The sequence below is a fragment of the Uloborus diversus genome, chromosome 2, assembly GCF_026930045.1.
Source record: "Uloborus diversus isolate 005 chromosome 2, Udiv.v.3.1, whole genome shotgun sequence".
Taxonomy (NCBI): Eukaryota; Metazoa; Arthropoda; class Arachnida; order Araneae; family Uloboridae; genus Uloborus; species Uloborus diversus.
The window spans coordinates 184302894-184322746 of record NC_072732.1 but is presented as its reverse complement, the minus strand read 5'-3'; the positions used below and the strand labels follow the sequence as shown (position 1 = coordinate 184322746).

General features: G+C 36.4%; 1 protein-coding gene across 1 annotated transcript in view; it reads left to right on the top strand.

Moving 5' to 3' along the window:
* Positions 1 to 19653, top strand: part of LOC129216705 (BTB/POZ domain-containing protein 6-B-like) — a 58324-nt gene extending 38671 nt beyond the window's left edge. The window contains exons 4-6 of the mRNA XM_054850922.1: positions 11154 to 11477; positions 14078 to 14254; positions 19356 to 19653. Coding sequence (XP_054706897.1) covers positions 11154 to 11477; positions 14078 to 14254; positions 19356 to 19653 — 799 coding nt within the window. The remainder of the gene's footprint in view (positions 1 to 11153; positions 11478 to 14077; positions 14255 to 19355) is intronic.
* Positions 19654 to 19853: the final 200 nt, after the last annotated feature.

The following is a 19853-nucleotide window of genomic DNA, read 5'->3' as shown; positions in this document are numbered from 1 at the left end:
AAGTAGTAAGCTGTAGAAGGCTAAATTTTCGCATGTTGGATGTGCGCACGCTCCAGTTGTGCACTTCACTTTTTGTTTTTGATCGGGTGTTCTAAAAAGCCTATTAACTGATTTTTTGTGGCTATTAATTACTTATTTCAATGCAAAACTAACATAGCGTCTCAGACTGACGATCATTTGGTGATGTATTGCAGAAATGGAGACCAAGGAAACAAATATAAGATTGCGAAACCGGTTTTGTTTCATTTTGTTAGATTCCGGTTGAACAGACGATAATTTTTTATATTTCGACATTTGTAATATGAATCGCAGTAATGCAGTCTTTTCTGCATCGCTTCGGCGGAGCTACAAGTTTGGGGCCCATCGAAATACATTTTGAGTCCCTATATCTCTATCACAGAAGTTGTAAACATTTACCATAAGCATTTATTTAACTCCTGCGGTGTCCCTATGGTTATGGGGCCTCTCGCGCAATTGAAACTTATGCTATATTTTAAATCCGCCACTGCACGTCAAAACAAACTCGGGTGCAAGTTTTAAAAGGGTTTTTCTGCTGAATGTTTATGATTATTTTGAACTCTATTTTTTACGACTATTTTTTGTATTTCCGAGAACACTTGCGTGCCCCTCCTCCCACTCCCTCAATTTCTGAAATTAAACTCTAGTTGTACTTCTGAGTGGTTTAAAACTAACACCATTCATAAAATTAGAGATTTTTTTTCAAGCTTTGTCTATTGTTTAGGAAGAATTTAGAGCATTAATGTAAGAAATTGATAAAGACGTTTTGATTGGTGACATAATTCGGAAAACAAAGGGAGTTTGGAATTTTTTTCTTCGGAAATGCTGAAGTAGATTCAGAAACTATTCCGAGGCGTTGGTGGTACACTGTAACAAATTTCGGAAACGTTTCTAGATATATCGGAAACGTTTCCGAAATAGTAGGCATCCTTCATCCAATAGCGAACTCCTCATTATTCAGAAAGCTTTTTGTTATTTCAAGAAATCTAGAGGCGGATGTGATGACGCAACGCTTCGAAGCGTATTTCATCCTTCCAACCCGGGCGCCAATGAGTCGGAAATAACGAGAACTTATTTTTTTCTTATCTATGGTTGCTGCAGTCAGCAACTGTTTAGCATTGGATTGCTTGTTATTTCATGTCTAGAGAGTAGCAAAATGTGTCGAAACTAATTTTACGCCTTTGCATTTCGGACTGCCCTTGATTTTTTAGACGATGTACGCAGCTATTAAGTTATTTAATAACCATTTGCTTCTTTACAATTTCCAGTGCGATCATAATTAGATATATATTGTGTGTTCAAGCGTGAATAGTTTCAACACCCGTGTTTATACTTCATGAAACGAAACCCTTTGGATTACTTATTCAGTTGTAATGGAGGTACTTAGATTTTCTTCCGCTCATGTTCACATGTAAGTATTAATGAATATTTTAAAACATGTTGTTATATAGATTTATATTTTTGTTGATTTGCATTTGATGAGGCCCCAATTGTAACTGTTTTTGGGTTTATTGAATTAATTTAAAGTTATCCTACATACCTATGTGCGCGGTGTACTATTTGTTGTAACCAACTGAAACTGATTAATTACGCAAAAGAAATAAGATTTATATTTAAGAAGCAATCACAGAAAAATTATTTCGAAATACTTGGGAGTATATACATTTTGGTTCAAAAAAAAAAAAAAAAATCAATTGTTTAATTCATTAAAAATATGGTAATGCAAATATTTTCTAGTATTGCAATATGCTTCACAAAAAATGTGCCAGTATTATTTATCTTTTTTTATTATAATTTATTCATTCATTTAAAAATATTTATACCATTAGAAAATGACCATGTTATCTATTAGTAAGAACATAGTTATGCAATTAATTCATCTGCTTATTCATTTTGTTAAATATGGTTAACAATAAAAAAATTCCTTGACATTAGTTGTTCCGAAAAAAACATTTCCTTCGTGGATATACTAGTTTAATGTAGGACAGTCAGGAGGAATGAGTCAGTGGCAAAAATGGAACAGCTGCATTTACATGCCGAAATAAAAAGTAATATTATTTCATGTCATCGTTTTAAAAGTGATCATTTTTTAAATACTACGTTATTAATATGAAATGCACATATGGGGAGAAGACGAGGGGCGTTCACCACGCAGACTGTGCCATTGACATTTTCAAGGGGTTGCTTTTTTTAAGGGGGGGGGCGCTTTATATCATTTTATGGGTGTACCATCACTCTTATGGTGTGGGGGGGGGGGGACTCTCGTATATATGAAATGGAATAATCATGTAATAGAGTTCAATGTTTTAATAAATAAAATATATAATGCATTTTGCGCACACTCTAAAAATAAAATCAGTAACCTATTTTGATTAAGTATCTATATTTGTGATAAACTGGAAAAGGGCAAGAACAGAAGAATAAACCCGAATGGTTCCAGCAGGGGGACTTTGGTGTCATATTTAAATTCATCAATTTCTCTGTTGGTACTTTTCGGTACACTTTGTTCGTCAGAGAAATTGACTTGACGTGAACGAATTTCGGAACGCGAAGTGTAGGTAAGTTTTGTCAAATTTTATCCGAAAAAAAAAGCTACCAAGTTTGATACAAGATATGTTTTTAAGTTCTGCATTAAAAATACAATATGTTGATAATTTTGTCTTGAAAATATTGAGAGAAAAAATGAAGTTTAAGATTGTTTAACAAACAATCCCCACTTTTCAGAAGGTACCCCCCCCCCCCTCCAATTCCCCGACGATTTTGTGATTGGGAATGAAACTACTATATTATTTCATAAATTTTCAAAAATTTATAACTGTGCATATGTTATGCTGTTAACCATGCCTTTTGTCATTAGAAAATCAGTAAAAAAAAAAAAATACATGAATGATTCTAAAATTGCTTGTTTCATTGCTCTTAGATATGAAAGAATTGAAACTGATATGGCATGCAATACTATAGTAAAGAATTATTTTTTAGAAAAAATCACGGAAAAAGGATTCCGAAATTCTCAGAAACGTTTTTGAAAATTGTTTGGAGAATTCCGAAATACTCGGAAACGTTTTCGAAACTTTCATGAACCACAGCTGCACAGAATACTCAGAAACATTTCTGGAAATTACGGAAAGAGGATTCCGAAATACTCAGAAACGTTTCTGAAAATTACAGAAAGAGGACTCCAAAATACTCAGAAACATTTCTGGAAATTATAGAAAGAGGATTCCGAAATACTCAGACACGTTTCTGGACATTACAGAAAGAGGATTCCGAAATACTCAGACACGTTTCCGGACATTAGAGAAAGAGAATTCCGAAATACTCAGACACGTTTTTGAAAATTTCATGAACCGCAGCTGCACGATATACTCAGAAACGTTTCCGAATTTTTTTTACAGTGTAGCGGTTCTGTACTAAAAAAATTAAGCCGAAGTTGGGGCCGAAGTTTAACGTTGTGAGTTACTCCAAAATCAGAGGGTGACACCCCTAACCCAACCTCGTCGTTTCAAGCATTTCTTAAATATTTAGCGATTCTTTAATTTGGTCAAGAAATGTCATTTTGCGTATTTCTTATACTTGTTTCACCTATATTTTGTAATGCGTCATCTTTTTTGCATCATTAATAGCGATTGATTTTTTTTTCTGTTGTAAGTAACTATTTTTATGTATTTATTTAAAATCAATGAATAAGTTATTTTCGTTTTCATCATATGTTTAATAATATGTTATAGAAAAGTTTCAAGGATTTTCTATTATGCAATTTTTTAAATTTCAGAAAATTATTGTTAAATTGAAAAACTTAATTTGAACTTGTTTGTAGTGCTTCATAAAAGATTAAACAATCAAATTGTTCAGTATTACGTGTGCAAACATCAGATCAAGTAGTATATGTATTCAGTTATTAACTTGGTGGTGTAAATATTGAGTTTGTTTATTGTAGCTGCGTTTTAAGAATCTCGCTGTTTTCATGGCTATTTCTTTTTTCCGCAAAATTTATGTCACTGTTATACATTTTATGAAAAATGCAAACTTTTCTACTCATAAATTTTAAATAGGTATAAAAATATTCCTATTATGATTTAATATTGTACTTTATCTGTTACATTTTTTGTTTAATTTAATGACTAAAAAATGTATACGTGCAATCTTTCCATTTTAATTGCGTAATTTGTTGACGGTTTCATAGTTTTATTCTTAATTTTTTTTTTGAATGATTAAACAACATAATTTAATATTTTTTAACTATGTTTAGTTTACCTAAATCCATACATTATTACAATATTACTGAAATCTTAGTTATATGTTCAATTAAAAAAATCAATTGTTTATTAAGCAGTCTCTTTGTTTTTCTTCCTTTTTTTGGCTGTTGTTCTTTGTCTTCCATAATACAGCAGTCAAAAAAGGAGAAGGATAACTACACCCTATACATATTGTACGTAGTACGATCCAAAAGTTCGGGGGACAAGCTGTATAAAACCTCACCCAGAATAGTTCACATTACCGAAGCACATCCACCTTCAAAAGGTCATCTTGAGGGATTATGTACGTCTGCCAGTGTTCGTATAACATTTGGAAACACTCCTGGAAGCCATTTTTCCCTAACTTCTGTGATGCAGCTTTATCTTCTCCTAACAGAAGAAAGCGACGTCCATGCAAATGTTTTTTTTTTTTGCTGGGAACAGGTAAAAGTCACTCGGAGCTAAGTCCGACGAAACGTTATGTTATTTGTTTGTCTTATCAAGGTATTGACCAATCGAACCGTGCATCCTCAACATGAAAGTCGCCTTCTTCCCCACGATGAAGTTAAAGCAGCAGCGCAAGAGGCCTTACAGGAGGTTGCGATAAATGTCTTCCAGGAGTCCTTCTAAAAGCTATACGAACGTTGGCAGAAGTGCATAGTCGTTCAAGGTGACTATTTTGTATATAGATGTACTTCGGTAATGTGAACTATTCACGGTAAATTTTTATACAACTTGTCCTCAAACTTTTAGATCATACTACGTACGTATGAGTTTTCAACTTACTATTTCATAACGTTTTTGAGTGACGTAAGTTGACGCGCATGAAGACATCACAAGAGAATTTGCGATAATTTACTAAGGAGACGTTCAAAATGGATATTTCGGTCATCTATCTGTTCTTAGGTACATATGCATGTACGTGTGCGCCGAAAACACTTGTGAACTTTAAATTGGATGATCGTAAAATAAAAATTTAGGTCGAAATCTGATTTTTTTTGGGCTGGGGGATTACAATTCCTTATTCATTGAAAGGAAGTAAAGTGAAATGAATCAATGATCCCTGACAATCTTATCAATTTTTTTTTCTGTTAGATTTTTTTTTTTTTTTTGCCATCGGCCAACAGCATCGGCCATCGGCCATCGGCAATCGGCCATTTGGAGGAAAACAATCGGCCATCGGCCATCGGCCACCTTTGAACAATCGGCCAACAATCGGCATCGGGCCATCGGCCAAAAAATGCCATCGGTCGAGCCCTAATGACTGACCTGATTGAAACAGTCAAAAAACAATGGAAGCAAGAAAGTTATGTCAAAAAAGCACATTTCCTTTAGATTCCTCTCTTTAAAATAACCAAGAAAGCTTTTTAAATAGGCTAGTATTTATTTTGTGTCATTAAAAAGTATAATCACAATTCACAAAACAATTCCTCTTCCCTCATGCTATTACTTATAAGTGTAATATTTTCTTTTTCGCTTTCTATAACCGACCTATATAATATTGAAGTTAAGACCAATAATAAATATATTTTATTAAATCCTGTCTCAATTTCTTGAGAAACTGAATTGATCAGTTTATTCAAAATATTGATTTAATATTTTGACTAAAACTTCATCTGGGTTTTGTCACCTCTTCCACATTGGCATACATTAAAAACTGTTACGAAAAGTTCTGTCACAAAGTTCCACACCTGGTTCAAGTATGCATTAATGCGAAAATTACTAAGAGTTTCAATTGTCAATCCAAGAATTAAGATTAGCGAATTAAAATTTTTATGATAGAGTAGCATTTATCAAAAAAAAAAAAAAAAAAAAAACGCTCCGCAGTATAAATAAAATAAACAAAAAATTCAGACAAAGGCATACATATTAAAATGACATCAAATTTTTTATCAATGAAAAGGTCGCTTTCCAGTAATTCTTCCAGGGGGCTTTTATAACTCTTGAAGACCATCTTGTGTCACTCAGAGATTGTCAAGTAAAGAGCCTCAAGATACATTTGTTGATGTGAAAGTATTTTTTGATGTGAGATGTTTTTCAAAAATAGCATATCTTTACAAAATGCTTCCATGAAAGCATATGATACACCGAGTTGCTAAAATGTGTTTCTAGTACATGGCGTCAATAAACACTTACTAGCTGAATATTAAGTTATAATATGAGCGTAAAAAATTATGTAAAATGACATGGAATTTACGCGTAAAAATTGCACAGACACTGTACGGGTATCTCATACAAGATGCTCCATCATAACATAGATTACTCAATTTTGAAATATTTAACCCATATGAAGAGATTACTTCTTTAGTTAAGGCAAACACTTATCCTCCATCAGTTTTTTCTGTTCTGAAAATTCAGGCAAATGATTTTCTAAGTTATCTAAATTGAATTTTACCATTTTATATTATTCTTAGTGAGAAATTTGGGGGTGCAACCGCCCCCTCTCGCACTCCCTATTTGCCGCCCCTAATGTTAGTACACAAAGTACACACTAAAAAGCCACAAAGTCCCGACCCCCACCCCTTCCGAAACATTTCAATAGCGGTACTATGGTTATATGCTTTTTGTGTCGCAACTAATTAGGGGAAAGCTGAATTTTGGCAGGATGTTTGTACTTTTTTAGGAAATATATTATGTACTAAGTCCCGACCCCCACCCCTCTTGTTTTCTCCCCCACCCCCTCCGAAACATTTCAAGAGCAGTACTATGATTATACGCTTTTCGTGTCGCAACTAATTAGGGGAAAGCTGAATTTTGGCAGGATGTAAGTACATAATGTATTTTTTAAAAAAGTACAAAGTCCCGACCCCCACTCTTCTTGCTTTCTTCCCCAACCCCCTCCGAAACATTGCAAGAGCAGTACTATGATATTACTTTTTCGTGTCGGAACTCATTAGGGGAAAGCTGAATTTTGGCAGGATGTTAATACATAAAGTATACACTAAAAAGCCACAAAGTCCCAACCTCCACCCCTCTTGCTTTCCCCCCCCCCCTCCGAAACATTGCAAGAACAGTACTATGATTGTACACTTTTCGTGTCGCAACTAATTAAGAGAAAGCTGAATTTTGGCAGGATGTTAGTACGTAATGTATTCTTTAAAAAAGTACAAAGTCCCGACCCGCACCCGTCTTTCTCCCCCCCCCCCTCCAAAACATTGCAAGAGCAGTACTATGATTATACGCTTTTCATGTCCCAACTAAACGGGGGAAAGCTGATTTTTTTCAAGATATTGGTATACTAAGTATACACTAAAAAAACACAAAGTCCCTACCATTATTGCTTCCCCCCCCCATACCGTCCGAAACATAGCAATCGCAGTATTATGATTGATTATACGCTTACAGCTCGAAAATTAATGATGATACCGGAGTATTCCTTCTTTTATTTCACTTCTTACAATATTATAAACCAGTGGTGTCCAACCTACGTCCCACGGGTCACATCCGGTCCATGAAACTGATCAGTGTGAACCTGTGAACCGTTGTTTTGCGAAATGTTACAACTCGAGGACTATGTAGCAACTGGTTTCTGAAAAACAGGTTGCATTAAAAAAAAAGGCATCAAGTTATTATAACTACAATTTTTCTTTTATAAGGTGTTATTTAACAGTTTGTTGGCTTGGTCTGAAATATTGTTACAATGTATTCCACTACAGTGTCCACACATAGACGTACAATCGAACCAATTTTACGACAGCTACAGTTTGTAACACAATGTTTTACAGTTGCAAGATATTAGTAGGGGAATTTCACTTGGAGCAGAGAGATAATTGTCATGATCTTAGGAATCAGTCTGTTACTTGAAATATATTTCCAAACCCATTCTTCTGCTGGAAGTTGAAAACCTAACCAAGTTTGAATAAAAGTTTGTGAAAAGCAAGTAATCAGAAAAAATGTCCCTAAAGTCCACTTCGATTTATCAAAACTTCCACAGACTTCAGACGTCACTCGTCAACATCTTTTTAAGGTTTCCACCCGAGTTTTTAGGGTCAACACCAGATTCAAACTCGTTTAGGTTTTAAACTTCCCCCAGAAGAGTGGAGTTGGCATTATACTTCATGCAACAGACTGATTCCTAAGTTCATGAAGATTATCTCTGCTTAAAGTGAACTTCTCCAATTAGTATCTTGCAATTGAAAAGATTATGTGTTTCAAACTGTATCTGTCGTAAAGCTGGTTCGATTGCACGTCTATGCGTGGACACTGTAGTGGAATGCACTATAACAATATTTCGGACCAAACCAACGAAATATTAGAAGATGGCCCCTTATTACATTGTTGATCCATTTCAAGAAAATGACTATTATCATATTATTATCTATAAATTTTGCTCAAACATTTCTTTCCAAGACGTAATGATAAAAAGCTATTAATTATTTGAAGTTAATTTTTGGTTTTTGTTGTGAGATTTCTGCATATGATTAAGTTGGTAAAATGGTGAAATTGAGCTATCTACATAAACTGTGTATGTTTCATAATTTGTGTATAACAGTGGTCCCCAACAATGTTTTCAGAAACCAATTTCTAAACGTTTGGTTAACAATGTGTAACATTGTCATTAATCGTGCTCTTCGAGTTGTAACATTTCACAAAACAACGGGCAACACGGATCAGCTTCGCGGGCCGGATACGGCACCTGGGCCTTAGGTTGGGCACCACTGGTTTATAATATTGTTAGGAGTGAAATAAAAAAAAGGAACACCCCTGTAACATCATAAATTTTCAAGCTGTACGCGTATAATCATAGTACTGAACTGATCAGTGTGCAATGTTTTGGAAGGAGGGGGGAGAGCAGCAAGAGGGGTTGGGGTCGGGACTGTCTAAGTTTTAGTGTGCACTTTATGTACTAACATCGTGCAAAAATTCAGCGTTCTCTTAATTGGCTGCGAAAAGAAAAGCGAATAATCATAGTACTGCTCTTGATGGTCTAAGTGTTTCGCAGGGGGGGGGGGAAGCACGAGGGATAGGGGTCGGGACTTTTTTTTTTAGTGTTTTCTTTATTTACTAACGTCCTGCCAAAATTCAGCTTTCCCCTAATTAGTTGCGACACAAAAAGTGTATAATCATAGTACTGCTATTGCAATGTTTCGGAGGGGGTGGGGGGAAAGCAAGAGGGTTGGGGGTCGGGACTTTGTGGCTTTTTAGTGAATACTTTATATACTAACATCCTGCCAAAAATCAGCTTTCCCCTAATTAGTTGCGACATGAAAATGTATAATCATAGTACTGCTCTTGCAATGTTTCGGAGGGGGTGGGGGAGAAAGCAAGAAGAGTGGGGATCGGGACTTTGTGGCTTTTTAGTGTGTACCTTATGTACAAACATCCTGCCTAAATTCAGCTTTCCCCTAATTAGTTGCGACACGAAAAACGTATAATCATAGTACTGCTCTTGCAATGTTTCGGAGGGGGGTGGGGGAGAAAGCAAGAGGGGTGGGGGTCGGAACTTTGTATTTTTTTAGTGTATACTTTATTTGCTAACATCCTGCAAAAATTCAGCTTTCCCTAAATTAGTTGCGACAAAGCCTATTTTTTTACCTTTATTGACTGGGCTATTATTTCAGAGAAGGGGTACTGATCAACAGCCGGTCGTAATATAAACGATTGGATTGACCCCCCTCCCCGCTAATAAGCCCGATGATAACATTTCCGTTCCAAACACGCCCGTGGTTTCGGACTGTTGATCAAAACTATGGTTGAGGCAAAGTTAACTTGGCAATATTGTGAAGGACGCGCAGATCCTAACCATACTGTCACGTATGCTAACAGGTTTGGTTTATCCCAACGATAATTAAGTGCAATACGGAGAAAATGTCCGCACTACGCCAGACTGATATGTTGCGCTTGTGGCCAAGTACTTAAGGGCAATGGATTCGTAACATTTCCGTTCAACTGTTAAAGGCACTACACTACCTCGCCACAAGCTTTTTCGTCTATCCCATAATTAACTCTGTTTCTACAAATACATTTTTAGGGCTTAGTTACACAAAAGCATAGCCGAAGATTCCTCAAAAGGTCCAGACTAGCGATAACAGAAAGGATGTCAAAAGGAAAGACCCCATAATTTTACACGATCTCAATTTAGAGCTCGCCCTTAACAACAGTAAAGTAAAACCTAATACAGTAGACTCCGGTAAATTGAATCAATGGTCAATTAAATCAACCACTTTAATGAATCAAATTTTCAAAAACAGAACAAAATCAAGCTTTATTGAATTAGCCGCTTTATGAAATCAAAACTATTCAGAACAAGCGTGATTCATATAAGCGGCGGCCACTGTATTTTGAAAAATCAGTTGAATAGTCAATAACAGTTATTGGCAGTATGCCAATGTAAAGAACTTTTCATCCTTCAAGCGAAAACATAAAGGAGATTGTCCAAGGCCGAGCATCTTTTTACCACAGTCAGTCTCCAGCCCAATAAAAAAAAAAGCCGACATCGCTTTCAGAAGGATCTTACTGCCACAGTTTTTGTTTGAGGTACACAGAGGTTCTATTGCTTTGACATTGTCAGACTGATAGGCCGTGGTGGCTTGATCGGTTATGCATAGGACTCGTAACTGAAACATCTCGGACTCTATGCCAGCCGGTCAAAGATCCGCAGTGTTCGCTAACATTGGCTGAGGCAGTAACAGTTAACACAGTGACTGACAGGGCCTGATTACTGAATAGGCCCTGGCCTAGGGCCCCGTATATTTAGAGGCCCCCAAATGGCTGAAATTTCTTTAGTCTATGGCTAAAATTGTTTCAGCCAACGGCTGAAGTTATAAAGTTTGAATACAGGGGGCCCCAAAAAATATTTGGCCTGGGGCCCCTTGATATCTTAATCGGGCCCTGGTGACTGATGATACAGTACTGTAATACAGTGACTTATAAACTAGCCATCTTTCATTTCTTTCTTAGGCCGTACCTAAACTTGTACTCTGAGTTCACGGTGTACACGAGCCTGGTGGCATGGGCTGAGGAGGAGTGTCATCGGCGGAAGATCTGCGCAGATCCGGACAATCTGCGCCACGTCCTGGAGCACCACTTGCCCTACGTGCGCTTCCTCGCCATGAGCCCCGAGGAATTCGCCAAAGGTCCGGCCAAGTCCGGCATGCTGAGTGTCGACGAGTGTTTCAGCATATTCATGAACCTCGCCATCCCGGACTGCGTGGGGGTGCCCTGTGGGCTCTCCCGTGACTATGCCAAAAGGGCCGCCCCGCCCGAGTATTTCGTCTGCACCAGGTAAGTGCGATGAAACTTCGTGATAAAATCCGAAATATCTGTACTTCAAAGCCACACTAACGTAAGAGTTACACTATCATTACTTTTCAGGAGAGTAAAAAATTTTATCTGGTGCATACGAAGGTGACATGCGTACTCTTAACACTTGTGAATAATTACAAAGGTTTTTTTAACCTTTAGTAACGGATTTCTGTTTGTTAAAACGTTAATGTTTGTTACGTGGAATCTTCGGAAAGAATGGTTGGCCACAACATATCGCAAAGAAACTTTATTACAAACAGAAACGCATTGTGGCAATAACAAAATATTATGCAAAGATTTTTTGGTGCATTCTTTGTACTTGGTATCGTCATTGATACATTTGTCAAAATCATCCTTTATCTAAACCCTAAAGATACTCTTTAGGCTTCACAGAGGCTCATTTGACTTCAGCTATGTAATGTATACTGTCGGAAGATGTTTCATTTTGACTAATAAACGTTGGCAGCAGAATGAAAAAAGTTTGAATTTGCCAAGTTAACTTCCAATGGGGTCGTTTCCGAAATTTTAAAAGTTTTTTTTTTTTTTTTGAAAGAGCATGCTTGAAAACATTGGATCTGATCATTTTAAAAATAATTTTACCAAGTGAAATATTTTTTTAAAAATATTTTAATCGGTGTGCAGATTCAATTTCATTTTTACTCTTCTGCACTTGACATCACAAGTGATGAAATGTCATTAGCGCAGAGCGCAATATTTAATTCGCTTCTTTACTTGCATGCACTGGCAACGATATGGTTGATAGCAAGCGTAGAGCGCAATATTTAATTCGCTTCTCAATTATCATAACATGGAAACGCGGTAGACAGCAAGCGTCAGCAGTCCGGGCCATCGGAGTACGCGCCTAAGTTTATCACTTGTGACGTCATAAAGACGACTCCTTGTTTGAAAAAACGGACATTTTAAAGAATTAATTAAAAATTAAACGTTTTGAAAATAAAAGATTTTCCTCGCTCCATGTATTTTTCTTTTTGCTCATTCTATCAACTTCAGTGACTAAAAGTAGTACTTTTGACTGATGGAAACAACCCCATTGACTGAAGCTCAAACAATTATACTTGTTACAAATAGGGGCGAGAAGAGCCGCTAGCGCTTTCGTTTTTAAAACAACGACGCTGCGTTGCCAATAACGATTATTGGCATTGTGTCTATCTAAGAATTTTCCCTCTTTCAACTCAAACGTAAATGAGCACGTCAAAGGTCAAACACTTTTATTTTTACCATCAGAGCCACACCAGAAATAACTCGGGAAATATTGCATTCCAATATTCTACATTATTTTTGATCTCTGATCGCACCTGAAGGGATTTTACACATCAACTCCTTTATGATACTAAAATCGTTAATGCAGTGCTAAGAATTTTAATTGTGTTCTGAAAATCACGTTTGGACTCCTCATTCATAAGATTGTGCTTGAACTGAATTTATGTTTCTATTCTTTGGAATAACTAACTCACCGTTAACAGAAAAGAATACGGAAACAAACGGTGAAGAAAGTTTTCGTTTATTAAGTCCATCTCTTCCTTTTGAAATGTTTTATGGACACATTGATAGGTCCGAGAATAGCAAAACTATGTTCTTTTCTCTACTTCCAGCAGCCTGAAGCAATTGACTATAGTGAGTTTTAAATTACATTCATATAAAAGCGAGATCGAAGCTACACAGCCCTCTCCCCCCCCCCCCTCATTCCTCTTCGTGTACGGTTCAACCCATTGAGAAGAAGTTCAACCACCAATTCAGTTTTCAATCGTGGAGCGGAATCTTTCAAGTACTGCAAATCGTTCACGAAGTTTAATTGTGCGTTTGTGTTAGTTAGCTTGAGCTTGCCCTTAGTTAGTCTTATTTGCCCTGCCTGTCTAATGAAGAGGCTCCACCGTAGCCCCGGAACAACTGATTGTTGTATTAGGGTTGCTTCCTTCAGTCAAAAGTAATAACTACTTTTCGTCACTGAAATTGATAGAATGAGAAAAAATAATAATGATAACATGAACCCAGAAAATACTTTTATTTTCCGAACAGTTATTTTTTATTTATTTATTTATTTTTTTTGAATGGCCGATTTTTTAAACAAGGTTTGGTCTTTATGACGTCACAAAGGATGAACTTAGGCGCGAATTCCACTGACGCGCTGAATGTTTAAGCTTGCTGTCTACTGCGTTCCCATGTTATAATAATTCAGAAGCGAATTGAATATTGCACTCTACGCTTGCTATCAACCGTATCGTTGTCAGTATATGAAAAGGAAGAAGTAAATTAAATATTGCGCTCGGCGCTAATGGCAACAGTGAATGACAGTTCATCATTTGTGATGTCATGTGCAAAAGCGTAAAAAATAAAATTGACTCTGCGCATCGATTTAAATATTTTTTTTAAACAGTAAACTTTGTCAAACTGTTTAAAAAATGCTCAAATCCTAGGTTTTCAAGCACGCTGTATCAGAAAAAAATACTTTTAAAATTTCGGAAACGATCCCATTTTGCTTTACTTTACGTTGTTTATTCACGTTTCAGCAAAAAAGAAAAATTCCAATTTCTCATGTACTATTCCTTCCTCCCCCACAGGTACAGGGGCCTGTCTTACTCCCCTCCGGGCCGGCCCCTGCGTGTGTTCGGGGCCCGATTCTCAACGCTTGAGAAGAACGTGTTCCTGGTGGGCGCAGCCTTCCCCGTCAGGCTCGACAACAACTACTACGCCGTCCGGCAGCCCAAGTACACTGGCGTTGTCAGAATCGCTAGGCGGTAAGTGAGAAGAAGCGTTGATTGAAATATTCACTAACATTTTCGAAAAAACTTTTCTTTTTAAATAATAAAATAATAGTATAAAAAACTAAAAAAACACGCTTTCGTAGCAAAATGAACTAAAAAGTGAAAAATATACTTTGGATGACAGTAGTTGACCAATCACTTAATTTTAATGTAATACAAAAACGCGTGGGGGGCTGTCTATTTAAATTTTTGCTTGGACAACAAATGGAAGAAATTCAAGATAACTGATAAGAAGCCCCCCACGCTTTTTTGTATTACATTAAAAATTAAGTGATTGGTCAACTACAGTGATCCAAAGATTATTTTTCACTTTTTAGTTCATTTTGCTACGAAAGCGTGTTTTTTCAGTTTTTTAAACTATTTTTTTATTTTCTTCTTTTTAGTTTAACTTGTTTTACAAAAAAATATTCATTTCAACATTGTTCAAAATCTTTTATATTCATGAAATTTGCCCCACAAAAGCAATTAAAGGTCTCGGGTGGCATTCGAAACGTGGTCTGTCGAACTCCAAAAAGAATAACTGTACCCCTTAAAGTGTAATAGCCGAGCTCTAAAAACATTCAACTTCGCTGATAAATTGCCTGTGGAGTAAATGCCCCACAGCATGGATTAGCTCTAACCCAGCTAATCCATCTCAATCATCGATGTATGTGTGCGAAAATCATATCTACATTACTTTGAAAATTTGAGATGCATTTGAGTAAAGTTTTTTTCAACAATGGACTGATCAGCAATGAATTTCCAATTGAAGGCTCACCTAAATTTTGACATGAAATTAGTTAAAAACAATTATATTTCATGTTCTAATTACCTTGGAACATTGGTAAAATTTTGTCTGATGCAGAAAAATTAAAGATTTTTGAAGATATTTTTAAATAATTTTTGCAAGCATTTTTCAATGTATTTTTTTTTTTAATTTTTCCTTTTTCACATTGTTGGATTTATGCCAAAATATTGATTAAAATTGGAGGAAACGAACAATTAAAAGAGTAAATTAATTTGATTATAGAATATTGCATTGTCATCGAGTCTGAAGTCGCGTGCCAAATTTTAAAAGAATCCGATCGCAGGAAGTGGACGAAATTTGAGCTGTAAGATTCCGTTACAAGATACATACATACAGATGAAGCTAATAAAAGCGTGTTAATAAAAAGAGTTTATGGGTCATTCCACAGTTTTTTAATGTGAAATTTGACATACATATCATTAAATCTCGTAATATTTATATTTTTTCCATGCAAAAACACAAATGAAAGAAACCATCGTTACCTGCATTTTTATATTGCAAATATACAAGCTCTTCAAAGTTTAGGGTTATGTAAAGGACTTTCACAACCAAATATACTGTGACTGATAAATTGAGGCAGTGAGAAGCAAAGGGGGTGTAAGTGTCAAAATTAAACATTTGAAGGTAACCAGTACAAATGGTTGGTGGACCTCTCCTCTGTTTTGGGGCAATAGATAGAACTGGCAGCCCTGTTAGGGGCTGCTATAAATCATGTTTTAGGAAAAATAATCGATAAAAGCCTACCAAAGATTTGAACTTTATACGCGTTTTACTCAAAACTTTAAAAAGTCTACTTAAATTCCTCAGCTTCTCACTGCCTCAATTGACCTATGACCTTGACAATGTTTACTTCTTTTTAAAGGGTTCATGGAAAAGGGAAGTGTTACTGTTGCGGATTTTGAGCTGCAATACTTTTACAAAACTATTGCGAGAGTAAACCTTTTCAACTCAACGCCGATTACCCTTCCTTATTACCCCCCAAAAGAAATAAACATTGTTAAGGTCACAGCTCATCTTATCAGAGTCATACTATACTGGGGAATGACCCTTATGACTTTCCACGGTTCAGAAAGCGCTCCTGCGTGATACTAAATAAAACCATGAATATTTCATTTAATGGAGATGACTGACTGCGTTTAAAACAAAATTTTTGAAACAATGCATGTCTTAAACTCTTCAATTGAAACTATGATCACAAACAAATTATCGTTCTGCTCATATTTATTGTATTTGTTTCATTAACAGTATACAACGAATTTGAGTTAATTTTGGTCCTTCAAATAATGATATTATAGGTGATTCTGTAAAAATAAAACTGGTTTGATTCAATAATCAAAACCAAAGTGGTTAATCATATCATTTGGTTTTTATAGGACACTTACTTCGCGTTCGGAGGCCACTAAAATTTTTTCAAAGTAATAATTAAAATGTGGATTTGGGGGGTAGTGCGTGCCTGTTATTATGTGGAACGTCCTCTCAGGAATATACGCTACTTTTTAATTAATCTTTCATGTCTTTGCCATTTGCGCATTCCGCTTTTTAGAAAACGTATTAATAGCAGAATTTAGCCTTAAAGCAAATTTGTATTTAAAATTTAGTAGTTTCAGACGTGACATTTTATGCACACCAAGAATGAAGTGAACAAGATATGAATTAGCTATTTTCATATTTAAAACTAGCCGCCTACGGCGACCAGCTGATTCGCCTTCTTACGCCATTCCCCTTTCTATGCAAGCAGCCACCTACGGCGGCTGTTTGTCGTACTTGTCATTTACATTTTTTACTTAGTGTTTGCCGCCTTCGGCGACTGTTTAAATAAATTTGGCAGCAGTATTAATCAATTCATCTCTATCTTATTTTTTTTTTGGTGCCATTCACATTTTTACGCCAAGATTGCCGCCTTCAGCGGCTATCTACCTTTACGATCTATCTCTAAATTTTTTTGATCCATCTCTATTTATCTTAACTTCCCCGTCCATTTCATAATAAAAACAATGATCACTCAAAAAACCGCTTTTTTTATGTAGGTAAAGCAAAAAAAAAAGTTATCTCCAAAATTCCCCGTAGTGTGCAAAAGGTAGCGTTTGACAAAGAAAAAAAAATCTCGCTGTTTTTATTGAATGAAATGCGCACAACTATGAAATGTAACGTAATATAGATGCAGCACAACGCAACGTAAAGCTTGGGGGGGGGGGGGTGAATGGGAAAAGAAATAATTGCAATGCCTAAATTTAAAAAACGGAAAGAAAAAAAGCAAGCGCTGCCGGAAAAACAGTGGTAATCACGTAGTAAAATGTAGATGTAAACTATATGTGGTAAAAAAAAAAAAAAAGATTAAAATTGTTTGCGATTAAGATTCCATTGTAAATATGGAATCGAAATCCAAGTAGTGACGTCAAAGGCATAAAAGATTGAAGAACGCTTTTTTCGACCGATGCGTTTAAAGACATGATGTGTTCAACATTAAAAAAAATTGTAAAAAAAAAACTAATGCATATTTTTAAGAACTTTTTTCTTCTGAAGTGGGCGAAATGTTCTTACTATTACCAACTTAAATTTTAGAGATGTGGCTTTGATACTTCTAGCAGGATGACATTAGAAAAAATAAAACTTAGGAAAAAATGGAAATTAAAGGTTTTTTTCAAAAATTCATACAAAATACAAAAATTGCTCTCTCTTCGAAATTTTTTCATTAATCATATTTAAAATTGAATTTCCTACACTATAGTACAAGAAATATTTGTGTAGTGCGATTGGTTCGGGGTCTGTGAGGTTAAAAGTACTAAAAAGTGCTAAAAATCACACAAAACATTGAATAACTTTTTTCTAATTAAAATATCAAAAATCGAAGCCCGAGGTGCACATCTTCAGCTAAAACTGCACCTGTATACCAAATTTCATCCGTCTAGGCCTTACCGTTTTACCGGGATGCGCGCCACACACACACACACACACACACAAACATCTTATTTTATTATATGTATAGATGACACGAAATAACTTGACTTTTCCTCTTTTGATTTTGAAATCATAAATCTCACTGCTATCACAGTTCGAGTATGCGCGACATTCCTGTTCTATCTCACTGAGCTATACTAACTCAGAAATCGAAACTCGATGTTATAGAGTAAGAGCACATGAGTGCCAGACCTACATCATAGTAAATGACCCAAAATTTTTCTGCGTAAGGGGCATCACAGCAGGTAAGAAAGGTTTGCTATTAGTTAAGCTGAGTCGCGCTCACTTTGGCAGGAAACAGTAGCAAGGTTGCAGTACAAACTGAGTCAGTCCAAATCAAGTGACCTCGTCGTCTCCATCTGACCATTTCCGATTTGAGCGAAATTTCATTGACATGCCTTTGAAGTTCATCTGTACAAATTTTCAACTTCCAAGACCCATATTCTGAGGATCTAGGATCAAAAAAAAAAGGCTCCAAAATGGCAGATCGGCATCGTAGAACGAATTGCCATGTTTATCATGGTCTCCCCTTTTTAGACCCTTTTGGAGCCATTTTTTCTTTTCTTTTTGAGGTATCCCCGATCCTCAGGGTTTGTGTCTTGGAAGCTGAAAATGTGCATAGGTTAGTTTCAAAGGCATGTCTGCACCTTTGTAGAACGTCCTCTAAATGGAGATGGTTGGATGGGGACCACCGGGTCACGTGACATGGAATGAATCTATGATGTTTAGCTTTTTGTAGCAATTTTACGCACCTTTGCTACCTGTTTCCTGCCAAAGTCAGCGCGATTCAGCTTAACTAATAGCGAACCTTGTTTACCTGCTGCGATGTATTACGCAAAAAAAATTTGGACCTTTTTACTATGACGTAGGTCTGGCACTCATGGGCTCTTGGACTAATATGTGTTCAATGGGTTTTAGTAACCACGCGCAGCACATAATTTTATCTTAACCTAATTTCATAAAAAGAATTTGAAACTTAATTTCACTTTACCATGACGATCCGTGAGATGAAACGTGATGGCCCCGCCTTCCTCCCTTAAGTTTCTAAATTAAGTAGCCAATGGGCAAAATGTGTCCTTCCACCTGACCGTTAACTATAATGTAACTCCAATGGTAGATAGCATTCCAGTTATAGAAATATAGCTCAGTTTTCAATAAATTACCACCCCATAGCCAGGGCTAAGGCAGAAATACATGAAATATACCGCCAGCTCAGTCATACCAGCCCGGCATAGGAATGACTGAGCTGGCGATGTATTTCATATAGCTCAATGCTTCGTTTTAAAGACACGTTTGCTCATTGATTTTCCTCTTATGTTTTTTTTCCAGGACGCTGGACGGCAAGATTGAGAGGCAAGAATCTGATGTGAGCTTCCAACTGTCCAAGGGAAAAGACACGACTTTTACGCTTCGGAAACCTTACTACATAAGACGAGGTGAGAAATACGAAGTCGAGTTGTCGGCTCACTCTCTCATTTCGGATGACGTCATCGTACCCCTCCTCAGAAACAAGAAGAGGGAGGATCATGTGGAGGGAGTCACCTTCCAGTTCATTCCCTTCACCAGGGTTAAGCTCTCGGCCATTCTCGACATAACAGAATTCACGGAACTTCACTTCTACTGCTGAAACACGAGCACTTGGATCGTCTTCAAGTTGAATGTTGCCTGACACAGTATCGAACGGTGTCTGATTCTCAAAAAATGGAAATTGTTCCAAATCTTCGGCAACATGCAGGATTTGGATTTTCCGAGAGCTTTACCATTGATGGATGGCATTAAATATAAAACCGAACCATGTCATGATCATTTCGAATTTTACTTTTCTCA